Source organism: Mauremys mutica, chromosome 1, assembly GCF_020497125.1.
Source record: "Mauremys mutica isolate MM-2020 ecotype Southern chromosome 1, ASM2049712v1, whole genome shotgun sequence".
In the NCBI taxonomy this organism is placed as follows: Eukaryota; Metazoa; Chordata; order Testudines; family Geoemydidae; genus Mauremys; species Mauremys mutica.
In genome coordinates this window covers 73,343,056-73,364,546 of record NC_059072.1, presented here as the reverse complement: position 1 = coordinate 73,364,546, position 21,491 = coordinate 73,343,056, and the positions used below count along the sequence as shown (strand labels likewise).

The window sequence follows — 21,491 nt, the reverse complement described above, 5'->3', positions numbered from 1 at the left end:
ACCACAAGGATCCATTTATAGCCCAATGCTATTTAACATTTTCATCAATAAAGAAAACGTAATATCATAACTGATAAAGTTTGCAGATGACACAGATTGGAGAAGTGGTAAATAATGAAGAGGACAGGTCACTGATACAGAGGTATCTGGTTTGCTTGGTAAGCTAGTTGTAGGCAAACTATGCATTTCAGTAAAGTCATACATCTAAGAATAAAGAGTATAGGCCATACTTACAGGATGGAGTACTCTGTCTTGGGAAGTAGTGACTGCAAAAGACTTTGAGGGTCCTGGTGCATAATTTGATGAACATTAGCACTCGTGCATCACTAATTCAGGGTTGCTAACATGGGGCTTGTCTGCACTTGAAATGCTACAACTGTAGCTGTGCCACTGTAGCACTTCAGCATAGACACTACCTATGCTTATGGGAAGGGTTCTTCTGTTGACATAGGTAATCCACCTTTCCGAAAGAAGGTCAGTGAAAGAATTCTTCTATTGACCTAGCACTGTCTACACCAGGGGTCTCAAATTCAAATGACCCCAATGGCTGCATGAGGACTATTGCATTGGCCTGAGGGCCGCATCACTGACACGCCCCCTTGCTGCCCCTGGCCCCACCCCCAATCCACCCCTTCCATGAGGCCCCGCCCCTGCCCTGTCTCTTCTCCACCTCCTCCCCTAAGCGCGCAGCTCCCCGCTCCTCCCCCTCCCTCCTGGAAAGTGCTAAGCGCCACCAACAGCTGTTTGGCGGCTTGGCGGCGGGAAGCGCCTGGAGGTAGGCAGAAAAAAAAATGAAGAGTAATATAGTAGTATAGTATTAAAATATAGTATGCTATTAAAAGTCAATTTATTAACTTTTTTATTAACTTCTTTAACTGTAATGTGAAACGTCAGTGCTAATTTTGACAGTCATTTCATTTTTGGCCACTTAGCTGGCAGCGTTTTGCATCAACCAGAGCATCAATATTAGGTTTGATATCCTGAGACGAAACCAATCTCAGTGTTGCTTGCAAATGTTCATCAGTGAGCCTTGACCTTAACACAGATTTGTTAATCTTCATGGAAGAGAAAAACTGTTCACATATATATGTACTTCCAAACATTGCCATTATCCTTGCAGAAGCAGAGAATAACATGGGAAATCTTTCTTGTGAAAGAAACCTGTAGAATTCTGGAATTCCAACATCTGTATACTTCTGCTTCAAAATCGTGTCACACTGAAGCTCCACTAACTCCATCTGCATTTCCTCTGTCAATTTCAACAGCAAATGGTGTGGAAAAAAGTTGAAAATGTGGTTCAAGTGCCTTGAAATCTTTAAACCGCACATCAAACTGTTTGTGTAAGTTAGAAATGATCTCTGCATATTCTTTCAAGGATTTGGGTTCAACTTTTCCTAAGGAATTCAGAGTTGAGAAATGGACCAAATTGCCAGCAGTCAGCTGTTTCCCCCATAAAGTAAGCTTGACTTTGAATGACTTAATACTGTCATACATCTGTGTTATCACCTGTTTTCTACCCTGAAGTTTCAAGTTCAATGCATTCAGGTGATCAGTTACATCTGTTAGAAAAGCAAGGTTGCAGATAAAAGTGGAATCAGCAAGCTGTGGAACCTCCTTGTTTTTTGTTTTCATGAAGGAATCAATCTCCTCTTTAAGTGCAAAAAAACGCTTCAAAACATTTCCACGACTCAGCCATCTAACTTGAGTGTGATACAGAAGTTCCCCATATTCACTGTCCATACTTGCTAGAAAAGAAGTGAACTGTCTGTGATTCAGCCCTCGTGCATGTATAAAATTAACAGTTTTAACAACTACATCCATAACTTCTTTCATTTGTAGACTTTTACTACACAGGGCTTCTTGGTGCAAAATACAATGTATACTGGTGAAGCTAATTCCTGGTATATTGAGGCTGTTCAGTTTGGTCTTCAATAATCCAACCACACCAATGTTTTCAGAGCACATTGATGGCACACCGTCCGTAGCCAAAGATACGAGTTTGTTCCATGGCAGCGCAGCTTTTTCAATGCACTCTTCCAATCCTTGAAATATGTCACGTCCCGTTGTGGTACTCTTCAGTGGCATTAAGTCTAGCAATTCTTCAGTTATATTCAAATTGCAGTCCACACCTCTAATGAACACTGCACACTGTGTGGTATCTGATACATCTGTACTCTCATCAAGAGCAATTGAAAATACTTCAAAGTCTTTTGCCATTTGAATCAATTGTTTTTGCACATTATCAGCTAAATCCGTTATCCTGCAGGCAACTGTATTTGCAGACAAGCTTATGCCTTCAAAAACTTTCTTCCTATCAGGACATAAAATTTCACTGGCCTTCATAAGACATTCTTTTATGAATAAGCCTTCTGTAAAAGGTCGCGATGATTTAGCTATCATTTCGCTTATCACAAAACTTGCTCTTACTGAATCTTCGCTAGACTTGTTAATCCCTGAAAATAAATTTCTTTGCTTGGCAAATGCTGCTTTAAGTTGCTGAACTTTTTCCTCTCGGATTTTTCCGGTGAATGCATCATATTTTTCACGGTGCATCGTGTCATAGTGCCGACGCACGTTATACTCCTTGGGAACAGCAATCGTTTGCTGACAAATAAGGCATTGAATTTTATCTTTTACCTCTGTGAAAAAATATAAATTCTCCCATTTGTCTTGGAAAACTCTCTTTTCTTCCATGAGTGTTCTTTTTTTTGACGAAGTCATTTCCAAGCAGTTTTAATAAATATATACACTCAGTAATGCACCTCACTCAAAGGACAAAACACGCACTTAGATTTACTGCCTAAGGCTCTGGGAGGGAGTTTGGGTGGGGGAGGGGGTCTGGAGTACAGGCCCTGGGCTGGAGTTTGGGTGGGGGAGGGGGTCTGGAGTGCAGGCTCTGTGCTCGGTGCAGGCTCCAGGCTGCGGCAGGGGGTGGGGGTGCAGGCTTTGGGACGGAGTTTGGGGATAGGAGGGGGTGCAGGGGTGAGGGCTGTGGGGCTGAGGGTGAGGGGTTTGAGGCATTGGAGAGGCTCGGGGCATTGGAGAGTCTCAGGACTAGGGCAGAAGGGCAGGGGAAGGGCAGCCTGCCCTGGCCCTAGTGCAGGGGGGCGCTAGGACCCTGCGGCAGCAGGTGATGCCGGAAGCCGGCATAGCGGAGGAGTGGAGTCAGCGTGAGCTCCCGGGCAGGCTCCCGGGCGGTGAGGGGGCAGCAAGTGGGGGCCGGGAGACACTGGGGGGAGGCACGTGGGGGAGGAAGGTGGGGCCAGGGGAGAGACCTGGCCCCAAACATTGGGGAGCAGCGCGCGGGGAGCTTAGGCACAGAAAATAACTCGGGGAGGGGGGCGGGGGTGAGGGGAGTTTGGCGGCGACAGGAAGTAACTGGGGGAGCTCCGCGGGCCGCAGGGAAGAGCTCCGAGGGCCGCATGCGGCCCATGGGCCGCATGTTTGAGACCCCTGGTCTACATAGAGACTTAGGTTGGCTTAATTACGTTGCTCAAGGTTGTGAAGTTTTCACACCCCAGAGCAATGTAGCTGGGTTGATCAAATTTTCTAGTGTAAACCAGTCCACAATTTGAAACACTACTTAGCATCTAGTGTAGAAGCAGTTTAACACCTTTAAAATCTTGTTAGCTCATTGGTCTAATCGGGGAAAGCCCAGAGTAGAGCCTGGCCAGCTAAGACAATTTTTAAGGTGATATAAAACGTGTGTGTGTGTGTGTTTAAAAATGATAACTAACATCTTAAAATCCTAGTGTAGACATGGCAGTTTGTGTTTCAACATGCGTTAGCCAGCCGAGGTAAACCTTGGGGACTTTTCGTGCGGCCACAGCCTCCTGGGTGCTGATGGGGTTGGGGGAAGGAGTGGCAAAGTAGTGACCCCACCCCCAGGGCTGCCAGCAGCGGTTGGTCCCTTCTACATTAGAATTTTAACATGTTTGTTACCTAATAAGCTAAAATTATGTGGTTTTCCTGATGAAGGCAAGGTTTAGGTGGTAAGTGGTATTTCCAAACACGTTAGCTAGCCCAGTTTTTAAAAAATTAAAACCTTTTTTCCTAATCTAGACTAGGCCTCGCTATCTAGCAAAAGAGAAGAGCTACCAAAAATACTACATGGATGGTGAGAGGAGGATGGGAAATGAACGTTCTTATGGATAGTATTTTATAGATGTTACATAGCAGGACGGAAGGCACTTGTAGAAATAGCTATGTTTGTATATATTAAGGCAAATCTGTCTTTTCATTTTTAATCTGTCTGTTGGTAAAGTAGAGGTAGAACATGGGTGATAATCCAATATTAGTTTGTGCAATTATTTGTTTTTTTTAAAGATAGAACATCCTCTCAAAAATGTTGTTAAATAATTTTAGTGTTTTCAAATTGGCCAACATCTCATTAATTTAAAGAACTATTCTTAATGATGTTTTTAGCGAGCGGTCTCCCAAAAGTAAAGGAATGTTTCCAACGTTAACAAATATGTGCTTTACAAAAAAACTAATAAAACATAACCAACCGGTTTGTATACAGCATCAGAAAATGTAATAGTAGCTAAGTCATTATTGTGAAAGATGGATACATTGACCAGTTCTGGGACCCAGAATGGTTCAAGGCTGCACAGTTTGTTGTCCTCAAACTTGGAATGCAGGATATATAATTTGTGAATAGAACTTTGTTTCAAGGCCTTAATTTTTGGCTGCTTCTCAGCTTTTTTTTCCAACTTTGTTACTCTAAAGATGCTAAAATATACTTGATACTTCTAAATAACTGTGTTACACAGCAAAGAACTGATTATTAATAGGTCTAGCACTGGTTTATTATCCTGTAATAGAAAATCAGCAGTTCCATTAAGATTTTTAATGGGATTATTATAGTTTTATAGATAATTCAGTAAAGGGCAAATCCTGTGTCCACAGCTGATGAGGCCTCACTTGTTGTTCTGCTGCACAAAGGAGGTAGGAAGATGCTTGTGGGAGAGGGGGATGCAGGGAGCATAAACCCTGAGCACAGCTGATCCATGTGTCAGAACGTAGCTCAGCATGAGGACCCAGAAAGTTCAGGGAGGAAATGGCTTCTCACATTTTGGCACCTCCCCTGTGCTATGATTGTGGAGGCTTTGGCCAGCCTCTACCACACGTGAGAGCAGCTTTGAGGCTGGATTAATTTGTACTGAGCTGCCTGGACTAATTTGTAGTGAACAGCCAACAGATTCTGTGGGCTATTAAAGCAGCTGGAATAGCAGGGTTGTGAGAGCACCCAAGCAAGCCACCTGCCCCGCGGGCTTCTGATGGAAGCGGTCAAGGGTTGGCGTAGTGTACACCCGCAGAGAAGTCTCCCTGTACATAGGAGATATTCTTTTGGGGCCCTTGTGATAGCTTTAGAACTCTTTTACGCAATCAGAGCTAGTGTAAAGGAGCCGTGGAGCATCCATAAATTGGGTCCCCCCTATGTGCAGGGGTCCCTGTATGGTAATACACAGTGGGCTGTAGGTGTACAGGCTAAGGTGAAGGAAGGGGTGGGATTTAAGGATCTGCTTCTATACAAATTCTCCTGTCCTCCTTTGCAGGGCATGAAAGTCACATAAGACCTTGGTCACATAGACACATTTTACACTGGGTTCAAGATTTGTCCTTCAAATCTGAGAAAGTTGAAGCCTCAAAAGCAGACATTCATTTAATGGCTTTAGGATAGAGCACTCAAATTTATATATGAAACAGAATCTCTCATGAAAATAATTCAGAAAACTTTGTTCTCTTTCCCCCAGAGTTAGAGAAGAGTGCTAGTTTTAGATCTTGTGTCTTGTAAAACTACTTGGAGTTTTAACTGCCATGGACTTTTGGGGAGGTTGATTAGTCATGAGGCTAAGTGTTATGTTTTAATGTTTTGTTTTGCTTGGCAACATGGCTAAAAATCTATTATTTAGAGGCTGTTGTTCTAGATGTTTGTATGATCTTTGCTTTTATAAAATGACTACAAACCTTTAATACTGAAAAAATGACAATATTTCACTAACCTATAGCTATATTCAGAGTAGACTAAAGTTAGGGGAATAGCAAACTCGTATATGAAATAGATTTGCTTGGTAACAATGCTACCTAATCAGTGCTAAATATGGTTTGTTTCTAAAAAGTTTTCCAAATTCATTTACTGAGCAGTCACGTACTCTGGGTTTTTAATACTCTGAGACAATAGATGGCATAGTAGGGCTTTCCTGTAATAGCGATATTCTTTACATTAAGCATATAAAATGTACATTAAAGCTTCATAGTCACTCATATATACCCACACACTATATATCTGAGATACTCCACCCTTGTTTTAGCAGACTGGTAGAATACCAAAATAGCGTAAGAAAGTGGTGTTGAGAGAAAATGGCAAAATGAGTTTATTGTAAATAAGAAAATTGACTGGTTAGGATATTTGTCTAGATCAGTAGTGCATTTTGGTGACATAATTCTGATATAACACTTAAAGATTAACTGGCTATAATTATGCTAAGATTTATTCAAAATACAGTTCTGTATTTCTTGCATTTTCAAAGACAGATTTATGAATCGAGTTACATTATGTAGAATTTAGTTTTGGGTTTTTTTAATAATTGCATTGATTTTCAATCATATCACATTGCAAATGTCCATTTCTTTCATCATTTAATGCATTGTGCAAAAATTAGTGGTTATTGAATATTATTTTAATTTTACTCTTCAGATCATACCTCACTCCTGTTCGGGATGAAGAGTCTGAGTCTCAAAGAAAAGCTAGATCCAGGCAAGCAAGACAGTCCAGAAGATCCACACAGGTACAGTCTTTTGTTTTTTTCATTTATGAACAAATAAATTGGTGCCAAACTCTGCAATAACATCATAATTTTCACAGTAAAACTTCAAATACAGTGACTGTTCTCCCCAGTGTAAACTCAGTACATACCAGCAGATAAAATAAACCACACTGCAAACAACACCACCTCTCCAAATTTAAACCTCTTCCTCTCAAAATGTTTGGGAGAAAAGATGGGCCTTCCAGTGTGCCCTTAAGGTTAAAGATCCAGACTGCAGACTGGAGGGAAGCAAGCAGAGGTTTCCCCACAGAGTGTCTTCCTGAAAGCCTTTTCCTGTTATATAGCAAAGTGGCTCCAGTTGAACATCTTTATTGTTTTTAGCTGTGACAATATGACATGCCTGGATAATTGGGTCCCAAGCTATTTAGACCTTTAAAACCAACACTTTGAATTCCACAAGGAAACTTACTGGTAGCCATTACATTGTCTGAAACACAGTGCGAGGTGCTCCAGGCTTGAAACTCTATTTAAGAAGCAGGCCTGGTATATTATATTTGCTTCAGTTTCTGAATGGGCCCTTGATTGAAGTGACAGACCTGGATCTGTGGTGTGTTCCACATCAAAGAGAAAAGTTCAAGCTAGTATGCCTAGATATAGATTGGAGGGGGGAGGGAGAGAAGTGCTCTTTGAACATCTAGGACTAACCCAAGATCTAAGAACACTCTGTAGTTTTGTGTATGTCTTTTACAAATAATAGTTGCGCACTCTGATTTCGGGCACTGGTACAGTCTTTCAGCTATTTCTCCCAAGCCAACAACAAACCGTATCATCATCTTATCGGAATTAAGTGGTAGCTAGTTACAACTCCTCTAATCCTTAAAAATCATATAGCCCCTAGTACACATGTTCCAATGCACTAGCCCATACCAAAAAAGAGAGAGATCTGGGAGTCCTCGGTATATTGAATATGTTGCAGCCCACATCCTCTCACTAACTCTTCCAGTATCCTCAAATACACATAAAACAAAGAGGAAGACAAAATAGACAGCTCTAGTACCCCCACATGAATGCCCTAAAGGCAGAGGAGCAATTGTCCATAATTATCATTTGAGTCCACTCAAAAAGATAGCAGCAGAAACACCAAAAAGTGATTCCATCCACCCATTAGCGTCTGCTGACAGATATAAATGATTCAGCAAGGTTGCTTTAACTTAATCCAGGGCTAGGAAGAAATAATCAAATAATATAATCATTGCACTTTCTAATCTAAAACCAAACCTATAATCAGATTGACTAAAGTCAAGAGAATCTGTAAATTGAAGAAACTATCAGAGCTACCCTACCACAAGCCTGTCCATGCCCTTCCCTGGAAAAGAGAGAGAGTTGACAGCAAAATGATCTCTTTCAAGAGCTGGCTTCAAGAAAAGAGGCCACACAACAGTTTCTTTAAGAACAGCTGACACAATGTCTTCTGTAGGGAAATGTTGACAGTCTCTATCAATGCTGGACACAATAGGTCTAGCTCACATATGTTAGTCCTAGTCCCATCTCGCAGTTGGCATCATCAGAATTTCAGTAAATCACACTGGCTGAAACTCAAGAAGAGAATACCTAGCATTTCCTTGAGATGTTCTGTTTCCATAGCAGTAGACAGCTCAGATAATTTTATCTTCAAAGTAACATGAAAATTCATAACGATAAATGTCAGCCTATTCAGTTAAGCAGAAACCACTGTGAGGAAATGTAAGGGCAGTAAGTGCTGCAGGCATGATTTTTTCAGGTGTGCTGAGTACCCACAACTCTAGTTGTAGTCAGTGGAATGTCTGAAGGCTCAACGCCTCTTAAATTCAGCAGTCTAATGCATGAATACTGCTGTATTTTCATAAACTTTCTCTCTAAAATATTATAATACAGTGGAAAAAAGATCTAGGGTGGAATTTTCTAAAGTGCCACCATGATTTAGAAGTGTAATGTCCCATTGAAAATCATATCACAGAAGCAGCCATTATTGATCTACAGTTTAGCAGGCACGTGTTGAGGGTACAGAATAAAGAGTAAGTTTTGTTAATTGCAAAATGGAAGAAAAACACTCCAGAGTTAAAAACTTTAAATCTATTTTAGGAGTTTATAGACTGGCCATCAGTAATAGTAAAAACTGTAAGTGACACCTGTTGAAATGTTGCTTTTTGCTTCTGTTTTTTTCCACAGGGTGTAACACTGACTGATCTTCAAGAAGCTGAAAAAACTATAGGAAGAAGTCGTCCTACACGAACCAGAGAACAAGAGAATGAAGAAAAGGAGGAGAAGGAAAAACAAGACAAAGAAAAACAGGAGGACAAGAAGGAATCAGAAACTAAAGAAGATGACTTTAGACAAAGATATTCCAGAACTCTTGAGGAGGTATCTCATACTTTTCCTTTTAAGTGGTGTAATTGTTATAAATCTTAATTTTTGTTTGGTGGTACTAAAATTATAGTAGGCTTAAGTTTTCTTTACTTATTTAAATGTCTTATGTTAATATCCTATATGATGGGTATTTTTATCTCTCCTTTTAATCTTTGGAAATTAATATTTACTTTTTTCTGCTGAACAGCCCTATCATCGTTATAGGCCAGTTTCAACTACAACTCCAACTACTTCATCATCCTCTTCGCTTTCCACCTCCACTAGTTCTCTTTCTACTTCAAGTCAAGTAAACAGACCAAACAGCCTTATAGGTATAACTTCTGTTTATCCCAGGAGTGGAACAAAAGAAAATGAGAGAGGTAAGACTATATGTTTTGACTTTTTTCTTTGCTTATTTATTAGAGGATCTTTTGTCTCTACTGAGGGTCTTAAACTGCATGTGTTATGAGGTAAGGGATTTCTTAACGCCACTTTAAGCATCGCTGCCTCCCTAGGATCATTATCTTCTGAAGCAACTGTCTTCAAGTGGTGCCTCCCAATATATAATACTTTATTTCCTTCTATTGTGAAGTGATCCTGAATTTGGGTCAGATTTCCATAATACTATGTTGCAATTCTGTTTGGTGAGAGAAAAAAGAATGCTGTTCAAGGAAGCCAAAATCAAAGCAAAGGGGTATTTTCACCTTGAATGTTTTATTTCTTTTGTTTCTATCTCATCCTTGGTTCATCTTTTAACAGATTCATTTTAAAACCGTGAAGACTGGAAGCACTGAAATAAATAAGTTAGTGTAGTGCTTACTACAGTGCCTGCTGGCTATGTATGATTTGTTGTATTAATAGAAGGGTAAATAAATAGATAAAAATACATTAGAGCAAGTAAATGTTTTGTTTGTGCAACCGTGAATAATGCTTATTTTGTTGAAAGCATGTGAGAGGTGGAAAATCAGAACTCAAAAGTGAGAAAGTTTGTCAGTAAGGCCAATGCTGAACTGAAACTAAATTTAAGGAAGAAGGAAACCTGTAGCACAATCTTAATGAAATCCAGAAAATTTCAGTACATTGTCCGAAAAGAGATTTTTTTTTTTGGCAAAGAAAGCTTAAACAAATGAACATATGTCAATTGCACTAAATTCTTGATGCTATAACTAAGGAAATATTTATGTGAGGAAGTGTGACCTGGTATTCTTTTATGCTTGTTTCTCTTCAGTCAGATGCCCCCATAATAAAAAGTAGGCAGAAGTTTTAAAGCTTGAATATTAGAACCAACCTCTAGATTGTTGTCAGAAGTCTTAGTATTCTATTGAAATATTTTGGTTAGGTGGCTAAAGTAGAATGTTACAGAGAGTGATTGGGAAATACAGAATACTTGCCAGACCACTTAAATGATATTTACAACAATATTTCACAACTGTGTTCTGAGCAGATGTGTGTTACCACATAATTTATAAAACTGGCTACTGAGCTGCTTGCCCCAGCACCTCTCAGGTTAACATGTAAGTTATATATTACAGAAGATCACATGATTTCTGTGTCATATTTAAAAAATGTTGTTATTAACAGAAGGCCGGAAAAAAGAAGAAGAAAAGGAAGAAGATAAATCACAGTCAAAATCAATAAGAGACAGGCGGCGACCAAGAGAAAAACGAAGATCTACAGGAGTTTCCTTTTGGACTCAAGATGTGAGAAACTGCTTAAAACAACTAAAACATGCGTCTATTTCACATAATTTAGAATGTATATAAAATTATCACATTAAAATAATAGGGAATAGCTTAGAGTTTTTATCAGTGTTTCTCAAACTGGGGTTCGCAGACCCCCAGTTACTCCAGGCGGTCCGCGGGCCCCGCTGATCAACTTCTCTCCCTCTCTCTCAACTTCTCCTTTCCCTCCCAGTACCTCCTTCGCACCGGGGAACAGCTGTTCAGCAGCGTGCAGTAGGTGCTGGGAGGGAGGGGGAGGAGCAGGGATGGGACATGCTTGGAGGAGGGGGTGGGGAAGAGGAGGGGTAGGGGTTGACCGGGAACAGGAAGAGGTGGGGTGATGGGGGGGTATTGAAGGGGGGGAGTGAAGGCAGGGCCTTGGGGCTGATCAGGGAACTTGGAGTCTGTGAAAAATTTTAAATAAAAATGGGGGTCCTTGGGTTGCCTAAGTTTGAGAACCACTGAGTTATATGATTTAATATGATTCTTTCTGGAAAACAGAGGAAATACATCATCATGAGATGGATTCAACTATGCTCATACTAGTGGGTTTTTCCAAAAATAATTGCAATCTTGCTCGTAACATGTTTTTCTCTATATAAAATGTGTTAGCATATTGGAGTAGCATGGATTGTTGAGGTCTATATTGTCTGGGATTTCTTCCCAGGCCATTTAGATTAGTAATACATAGAATGAGATGACCAATACATAGGACGTTATTCCTTATAGAATGAGATGACGGCTGTATAGGTCATCATTCTTTTTGCATGAGTGTGGCCACACCAGTTGCTAATCCCATAGGCCTATCATGCCTGAAGTGACTTTTGCTGATGTGCTCAGATATAGTTGTTCTGTATAGGTCTACAAGCTAATGGAGTCCACTTGTACGGTGCAAGTAAACAATGAGAGCAGCAGTAACTTGGGTTCAGATTTAAACACATCTAAATTGGGGTGTATTGATCATTCCTTTAGAAAACACCTTCTTTTGAAGGGATAATAACATTTCCACGCAGTACGCATATCAAATTATTATAATAAAAAATTCTAAAACACATAGATGATCATGATACGATAGGGACAAACCAGAACAGCTTTTATTAACCAAAATCATTTATCTTTAATCTACTAGAATTCTTTGAGCAAATAATAGATTAAAGAAAACCAGCTGACAACACATTTGTACTTTTTTTAAGCCTTTGACAAAGTCTGTCACAAGAGGCATTTAAGAAAACTAAGTCATGGTATAAGGGGTAAAGTATTGACATAGTTTAGAAACTGGCTCAGAAACAGTGTTGGAATAAATGGTCGATATTCAACATGTCAAATGGTTAACATAAAGTGCTCCTAGGAATCTGGGTAGAATCAATAGGTAAAAAACAAATAATTACTTTCACTTACTCTATTTGTACAGTGTCTAGCACAATGAGTTGAGGCACCAAGTGTTACTGTAATACTACTACTACTACTACTACTACTACTAATAATAATAATAATGCCTTCTGGATTGCATACATGGCATGAGAATAAGAGAGAAAAGAAATTGAGGATAAAATTCAGAAGAGTCTGATAGGCCCATTCTCTCCTGGATTTCCTGCCTTGATTTTAAAACAAGGCCCCTCACTCCTTTGAAGAAGCTTGTAGAACTGGTATATAAAACAAATACCTTCCCTGTCCAGCCTATTAAGATAGTCCAGAGAAGAGAGCCCTGACCTTAGCCACTGTCCCAGAGTTGTTTGTGATGTTTTTAAAACTCTTCTAACCTAAAGTATTGTAATTTTAGAACGATACTTACACCATAAAAAAAAAGTTCATGATCCTTCAAGTGTAGTTCAACAAGTGTCTAATGGGCAAGAATAGATATCTTTTATATCCAGCTGTTTTGATGCAAGATAATGTTAACAGGGGTAGTTTCACAGTTGAGAATCATAAGCAATGATGATCAATTTAGAACAAAATTCCCTCCCCCCTCTTAATCTACGTACATAATTTGTGAGAAGTAGATCCATTATCCTGTAATGTACTCTGCAAATTACTGTGCATTTATAATTGAAAGTAATTAAGATAAGTGAATTCTGAACAAATTAACAAGAAGGCCTATACTCTCAATGGTGGGATTGGTTGCCTTTTCCTTTTGCTTCTAAAAATAAGTGTTTAAATGTCACTGTTGTAAAAGCAAGTGTTTTCTTATGCCAACTGTATAATCCAACTTTCTTCCATTATATAGCAGTCTAGTACTAAAAATATCTACTTGTTCAATGTTTCTGCCATTTTGTTTTGTTAAACAGAACAAAGCCATCCAGGAATATTATGGGATACTTTTGGAGAAATTCTTGTCCTTGTGTTTGCTTCTATTGCTTTTATACAAAATAGATTTAATTCAAATAAACTCTGGATGAATCTATACTATAGAGTTATATTGGCACAGCTGTACCGATGCAGCTGCACCATTGTAGCGCATTTAGGGAAGACGTATGCCGACAGGAGAGCACTCTCCCATCGGCATAATTACTCCACCTCTGCAAGAGGCAGAAGCTATTTTGGTGGGAGAGCATCTCCCGCCGACATAGCACTGGTGTGGACAGCGCTTAGGCTGCTGTAACTTTTGTCACTCAGAGGGGTGTCTTTTTCACACCCCTAAGCAATGTAAGTTACATTGACTTAAGCAGTAATGTAGACCAGCCCTCTGTCTTGAATTTTGACCTTAGAAATATAAAATGTTTTAAAACTCAATAGCATTTCAAAAGTTTACTATTTTTATTACTATTATTTTCTCCAGAGTGATGAAAATGAACAGGAACACCAGTCTGATTCAGAAGAAGGAACAAATAAGAAAGAAACTCAGGTAATTGTTGGGTATTTTTAATTCAATTGTGATCTCTTGAGATACATTTTATGTTTTAATTTTCTTTCATTGCAGTTAGATTCGGTTATAAGAACACATCTGATGGGGTATCTTTTGAATCATAGCTTGTTGGTCTGTTTCAGTACCAGTTTCTTTGCCGTTTTTTGTGTGAAAGATGTCTTCTAGCTTATAAATTAACTACAGTCTTTAATGATAGTTTTTAATATATTTTAATAGTGGTTGTTTGCTGAGTATTACCTCCCCCTTTCTTGCATTCTAGGAATAGATAAGTAGAATTTGTTGTAAATATTGATATTGTTTCTGACTGATGCTTAGGCTGGTAGTTGAGGGAATTCTTAGTAGTTTCTTGAGTGCTCGCTCATGTCCGTTCCATATTAGATGTATGTGCTCGCCACATGCACTGGTGCCTGAAGTTTTTTCCTCAGCATTATCTGGACTAGACTGGCTCTGGCGCCCTCTGGAGTGGCGCCCGCATGGCGTGGTATAAGGGGCGCCGCCAGCTCCCCCCACTCTCAGTTCCTCCTTGCCACCAGTGACGGTGCTGGAACATCTGCTGCTTCGGCTAGCACTGATTCATTCTCTGTTCTTGCAAACTTAGAAATCCTGTAAAATAGTTATACATAGTAGTTTTCTTAGTTATCCTTAGTAGTAGTTCTCAAACTCTTCTTTAGTCCCGAGCAGGACTCAGCCGGGAGTGGGGGCATGCCCCGTTCCCAGGCTTTAAGCCCTTAGATTGCTGCAAACGGCCTATGCCTGTCAGCAACCCACATACTAGCTGCCTAAGGCGCTTAAGCAAGGGGCACATCAGTGACATGTGCCATATCTGCAAATCCTTCAAACCCAGGATGAGGAAGAAGCATGGTATTCATTTGAAAGCACTTCTAATGGAGTCGGCACTGACTCAAGCAGCGGTCTGATTCCGCATCGTGGCCTCCATGCGCAGTGCTCCCCTGGCGCCATCCGTGAGCTGGCACCGGTCTCCCTCCATGGCTCCGGTCAAGAAGCTGAAAGAGATTGTGAGGGGAAGATCTCCTACCTCCGGCAAGGGAAAGGAGAGGGCAGGGAGCAAGCCAAGACTCATGTTGGGCAGCTCAGCATCCCCCTTGGGAAATCTAAAGTCAAGCGGTGCAGCCCATCCCATGCCTTGCCTGCGACTCCGGATAGTGGTGTAGGCCCCAGCCAACTTCAGGTGCTGTCGACGCACTAAGCTGTTCAAATAGCTCAGGAGATCCTGACACTCCCGATGCTGCCCTCACCAGCTTCTGTGGTACCCCGATCTTGGGGAAAACCCGCATTGGAGCCTATGCATGTGTCCCCTCCCTGCCTCAGCAGTACCATTCCCCATAAGAGGGACGTCCTGCCAACATTCACTCGCCCGCAGCCGACGCCTCAGGACAGGAGAGGCAGGCTCAGCAGAGCCTTCTTCAGTCCCCTCACCGGAGGCACTGATCGACGGACTCGAGGCTTACCTTGCCGGTAGATTGGTGCAGACCCTTTCAGGCACTCACCACCTGGCAAGAACTCCGGGATCAGCCCCGACCATCTTCAGGGGCCTGGGATGGATTAGGCACCAGAGACCGCGGATCTCCATGCCATCATCACCGGTGTCCAAAAGGAAGGTTGCCCTACTCAGAATGATCCTCCCAGCAACTGGCTCATAGTAGCTCCTGGTCCCGTTCGACGTCCCATTACCGGTCGATTAGCATGAGGCATGGATGGCCGGTTATCCAATGCAAATCCCCTGCAACAATGGCTGGGAATAATCTAGTCCCAGTCCAGAGACCCTCTGGCAAAGATCATTACCATTCCCCAGGCGATACTTATCTTGCTGCGATGGTGGACCAGCCACAGGACAGTCCTGGAGAGGATTCCGTTCGACAACCCCCTCACTCCATTGAGTTGGTGTTGGATGCCTCGGACATTGGCTGGGGTGCACATATTGGCGACCTCCAGACATGGGGGAATGTGGTCCCCGGAGGAGGCGCGGTTACAACCAAACGTCAAAGCGCACGCCAGCTGGACTGCTCGAAGCAGAGTCTTCCTGCCCCACCTGTCAGGCAAGATGGTATGAGTCCTGATGGACCGCACAGCCTCGATATTCTACATCAACAGGCAAGGCGGAGTGTGCGCGTCAGCTCTGTCAGAAGGCACTCCATCTATGGACTTCTGCATCAGCCACGAAATCCACCTGGAAGCTTGTCAACTTTCCAGTGTCGAGAATACCCTGGCAGACCAGCTCAGCAGTGACTACTTCTTCTCACCATGAGTGATTGCTCCATCCAGAGGTAGCCTGCATGATCTTCCAAAGGTGGGGAACTCCGTGGACCTTTTTGCTACCAGACAGAACAGGAAATGCCACCGGTTTTGCTCTCAGCAAGGTCTGAGCAAGGGCTCCTTCTCAGATGCCTTCCTCCTGTCATGGTCTGGGAGCCTGATGTACGCGTTCCCTCCGATTCCAGTCATTGGCAGGGTGCTGGCAAAGAAGAAAAGAGACAAAGCGCAGGTTGTCATGATCGCCCCAGCGTGGCCTACCCAGCGTTGGTTCGGCATGCTCATGAGCTTGTCAGCAGCCCCTCCCTGGCCCCTGCCCAACCACCTGGACCTGCTGTCACAGGACCACGGCCGGCTCCTAGAACCCCAACCTCAGGTCCCTCCACCTCTTGGCATGGATACTGTGTGTCTGCACCTGGAGGAACAGACCTGTATAGAAGGGGAGTCCAACAGATCCTCCTGGGGAGTAGGAAGCCCTCAACCAGACTGACTTACCTGGCCAAGTGGAGGAGGTTTTCCCACTGGGTGTCCGAGCGTGGCTTCTCTCCCTTGCATTCTTCCATACAAGCTGTCCTGGACTACCTGAGGAACCAGGGCCTGGCACACTCTTCTATTACAATGCATCTAGTGGACATCTCCACTTTTCACCCGCCGATCCAAGGACAGACAGTGTTTTCTCATGACATGATGGTCAGATTCTTGAGAGGGCTCAAGAGACTCTTCCCGCAGGTACGGACTCCTGTCCCACAGTGGGATCTTAACTTGGTCCTCTCTAGGCTCACCGGCCCGCCCTTTGAGCCGCTGGGTTCCTGCTCCCTTTCCCACCTGTCATGGAGGGTCGCGTTCCTGGTGGTGGTGACATCGGCAAGACAGGTCTCTGAAATTAAAGTCTTGACTTGAGTGTGGGTGAAAAAAATGATTACATCTTAAACTATACCATAATATGGCATAAGAGAATACATTTCTGTTGACCAGAACATTGAAGTAACACACTGGTGAATCAGACTGTCTTATTTTAGTCTCCCAATTTTCTAATATTTTCCCTCTTGTTGTGTTTGTATAACTGTCTTTACACATTCCTCAACCGCTTTGGTTAAATGATTCATTCTGTCCTCTCTTGCTGCTTTTGTGTCTTTTCTATAAGCCTAATGGATTGTGTGTTCATATTTCCTTTCTCCTTCATCAGTCTCCAGTGCAGATTCTTTGTTGCCCTCAGATCTGTAATTATTCTTTCATGTTGCTATATTGTGCATTACTCACTTCTTCCTTATTTCTTTTTGTGGAATTGTTGTCTGATATGTGATTATGGTAATTTCGAAGGAGTTATGTGAATGTAAAGCCAAAGCAATACAATAGTAAATCAAGCCCCAAATTATGTAAGTGCTTTTTAATAAACTTTTGTGTGTGGGCAACTGAATATATTTTTTAAATCTCTTGATGAAAGCATATAGGTTAGAGAGGTGGGGGCAGAGTGATGCATGCAAAGCTGTATGGATGCTAACTTGAGGGATTTCATGAATGAACTTCTCAAATAAAGCTACACACTCTACCAGTACTAAATGTTGTCCAGAACCTAAGTTTTACATGGGATTGGACTAGCTAAATACCATGCTCCTTGTCCATTAAAGAAGAAGTGGTGGGCTAAGTTCTTGCTTTTCCAAATGATTCTGCCTCCAGCTGAACCACTTCAGCATTGTGCACAATACAGTAGCCGGGTAGTGTACGCAAGTTGAGAAACAGATTACCTGCATAACGAGAATCCCGACAAGGGGTGGGAATAATAATTTTTAAGAAAGCAAAAGGAATATTTGATACAACAAGCCAGAAGAAAGGGGGAAAAAAAAACTAATCGGGCTAGAAACTATATTACTTGTCAGATGCAGGCATGAGGTGCATCCTCCAGAAAAACAGATTCCAGCATCGGAGTTGCAGGAGAACTAGTTGGAAATTGAGCTGCATTGCTGAAGGAGGAAAATGTTTACCATAGCATAAACTATAGTATAGAGCGGCAACATGCTTCATTACTCTCTTTTAGATTTGTTGATAGCTTGATCACTTTAATGCCTTGTAGGCTGGGAATTTCCCTGTAGCTTCTTACCTAGGAACTGAATTGTTTTCCAAAACTTAAGCACAACAGTGTGGGTGAATGAAAAAGCTTTTTGCGTTCTATTCATAAAGCTTGTATTTGCACCTTGGGGGGAAAAAAATGAATGAATGTGTTTTGTTCATATTTGTTCTGTACATAACACTGAGATTTGAGGCAGAGGTGAAATTTGAGAAATCACTTCAGTAGTTGTAAAGCTTTAAACATATGAAGCTATCACACTGAGACTTATCATTTGCCATTAGAGCGTCTTAAAACTGTCTCTAGTTCTGTGTCATTTAACTTTGAATGTTCATAACTTTAAAGTTATTTAAACTATTTTCTTCAAACATAAATTGTGTGACTGTTGTGTACTGAGTTGTAGGTAGGGTTGCATAAGAAATTCTAGCTGGTATTACTACAAACTGTATTTTTAATAATGATTTATATAATGGCAAAGATGCCCTGCCCGATCTCCAGCCGTCTCGACTCTTGTCCTGCCACTGGATACAGATAGGAACTGGGAAGAGAGAGTGAGGTTGACGTCGCGCAACTCTCCCTCACTTTAATCCAATTCACGCGCAAGTCTCGACATCATATCATATCACATCATATCAAGTCCTGTGGTGATGGGCAAGCGACGAAGCAACAGGTGTGGATACACTGGGCGCTGTAGCCATGGACCTGCACGCAGGTGGCTCAGGTATAATGGTCGTTCCTCACTGACCGAAGCAGCAGTGGAGCTCGGCGTCGTCTTGAGCGACTGAGCAGCCCTATTCAGGATTGCACTGCTCACCTCCGTAGAATGAGGAGGGGGCTAGAAAAGGTGCGCTAAACATTGCCTGCTTCACCTTACCCTGGCCAGCATACCGCGGCTGGCGGGGATCCCATAAAAGCGGTCGAACAAAAACAAAACTTAGAGTGACACCGATCACCATTGGCACATGGAATGTGCGCACGCTACTGGACAACATCACGGCAGACAGACTGGAGAGAAGAACAGCACTTGTCGCCAGAGAGCTCGCACGCTACAACATTGACATTGCAGCCCTTAGCGAAACTCGCCTTGTTAATGAAGGACAGCTGTCCAAGTCAGGCGGAGGCTATACATTCTTCTGGAGTGGCCGCAGCAATGAGCGTCACGAATCTGGAGTTGGCTTTGCCATCAAGAATCATCTTGTTCGGAAACTTGCAAGTCCCCCCAAGGGTGTGAATGATCGACTCATGACAATGCAGCTTCCGCTTCAAAAAGGAAAACAAGCTACTTTGATCAGCGCATACGCTCCCACAATGACCAACTCAGAGGATGTGAAGGATAAATTCTACGAAGAACTAGATGCTCTGCTATCATCAGTGCACCGCACAGACAAGCTGATCCTGCTTGGCCATTTTAATGCAAGAGTCGGATGCGATGCTGCAGCCTGGGAAGGAGTCATTGGGGGAAAAATGGAGTGGGAAAGTGTAACAGCAATGGCCTGTTACTGCTGAAAACTTGTGCAGCACATGACCTTCTGATCACCAATACGGTCTTCTGCCTCCCTACCCGTAACAGGACTTCGTGGATGCATCCCCGTTCCAAGCACTGGCATCTGATCGACTATGTCATCATCAGGAGAAGGGACAGACAAGATGTCAGGGTTACAAAAGCTATGTGCGACACTGATTGTTGAACAGATCACAGGCTCATAGTATCCAAAATGAAGCTCCGTATCATGCCGAAGAGACGACCACAAGTCTGTAAGGCTCTCAAAAGGATCAACGTGTCGAAGCTGAAGAACAGCCGCATCACTGAAAATCTAGTGGAAGACCTAGAGAATGAGCTTGCTGATCTTCGTATTGAGGATGACGCTGAGAAAGACTGGGAGCGATTCCGCAACAACTGTCCATACAGCTGCATCGAAGGTATTCGGGCCATCCACACGCAGGTGGCAAGACTGGTTTGATGAAAATGATGCAGAAATCCAGGCCTTACTTGCTGAGAAGCACCGCCTGCATTGTGCATATCAGAACGACCCATCCTCAGCGGCAAAGAAGACCGCCTTTATCAACTCTCACAGAACAGTACAGAACCGACTGCGCAAAATGCGGGACTTGTGGCTGAGCACCAAAGCAGATGAAATACAGGCGTATGCGGAAAGGAATGACTATAAGCAGTTCTCTGAAGCCCTCAACACACTCTATGGTCCACAGTCTTCTGGGAGCTTTCCCCTCTTGAACTCTGATGGCACTGGGCTCCTTACAGAGAAGACGCAGATTCTCCAGAGATGGGCTGAACATTTTGAAGCAGTTCTTAACTGCCCCTCAGTCATCAATGATGAGGCCGTTGACAGGATGCCCCAGGTTGCAGTCAATGACTCCATGGATGCTTCACCAGAAGAGGACGAAGTGAAGAAAGCCATCAACCAGCTGTCAAGTGGCAAAGCCCCAGGGTCGTCAGATGCCATACCAGCAGAGGTGTACAAAGTTGGTGGACCCGTGCTGCTACGGAAACTCACTGAGCTGTTTCAGTCCTTCTGGAAGCAGGGATCCATTCCACAGGAATTTAGAGACGCGTCCATCGTGCACCTCTATAAGAGGAAGGGCAATCGCCAGGTATGCGACAATCATCGTGGAATCTCGCTGCTCTCTACAGCGGGGAAAGTTCTTGCACGGGTTCTGTTGAACCGATTGATCACTCACCTGGAGCAGGGCTTACTGCCAGAATCACGGTGCGGCTTCCGCAAGGGACGTGGGACTATTGACATGATCTTCGCTGCGCGTCAGCTACAGGAGAAATGTCAAGAGCAGAATCGTGAACTCTGCATAACTTTTGTGGACCTCACAAAAGCGTTCGACTCTGTCAGACGCCAGAGCCTGTGGAGGATCATGTAGAAATTCGGCTGTCCAGACAGATTCATACGAATGGTACGTCAATTTCATCACGGTATGATGGCTCATGTCCTGGATGACGGTGAAACATCTGAGGCCTTCCCAGTCACCAACGGCGTCAAGCAAGGGTGTGTTTTAGCACCCTCTTTGTTCAGCATGATATTCTCTGCCACTCTGACTGATGCCTTTCAACACTTCACTGAAGGAGTAGGCCTGAAGTACAGAACTGATGGGAAACTATTCAGTCTGAGGCGACTGCGTGCCATCACCAAGGTGAAGGAAATTGTACTTCGAGACTTTCTCTTTGCCGATGATTGTGCTCTGAATGCTATTACAGAGCCAGAAATGCAAGCCAGTATGGACGAGTTTTCATCTGCATGCAACAACTTCGGTCTCACCATTAACATCAAGAAGACTGAGGTCATGCAACAGCCAGCTCCCCATGCTCCATACTCAGAACCGTCCATCACTGTAAATGGACAGAGACTTCAGGCAGTGGACCACTTCACGTACCTGGGCAGACCCTTTCC

The 21,491-nt window shown here is 42.8% G+C and overlaps 1 protein-coding gene across 3 annotated transcripts in view; it reads left to right on the top strand.

The window, feature by feature from the left end:
• The window catches only part of PPP1R12A (protein phosphatase 1 regulatory subunit 12A), a 211,806-nt gene that overhangs the window by 159,683 nt on the left and 30,632 nt on the right, over positions 1-21,491 (top strand). For all 3 annotated transcript variants that reach the window (XM_044979766.1, XM_044979750.1, XM_044979757.1), the window contains 5 exons: positions 6,701-6,791; positions 8,979-9,170; positions 9,364-9,535; positions 10,737-10,855; positions 13,653-13,718. In XM_044979766.1, the coding sequence (XP_044835701.1) occupies positions 6,701-6,791; positions 8,979-9,170; positions 9,364-9,535; positions 10,737-10,855; positions 13,653-13,718 (640 nt within the window). The remainder of the gene's footprint in view (positions 1-6,700; positions 6,792-8,978; positions 9,171-9,363; positions 9,536-10,736; positions 10,856-13,652; positions 13,719-21,491) is intronic.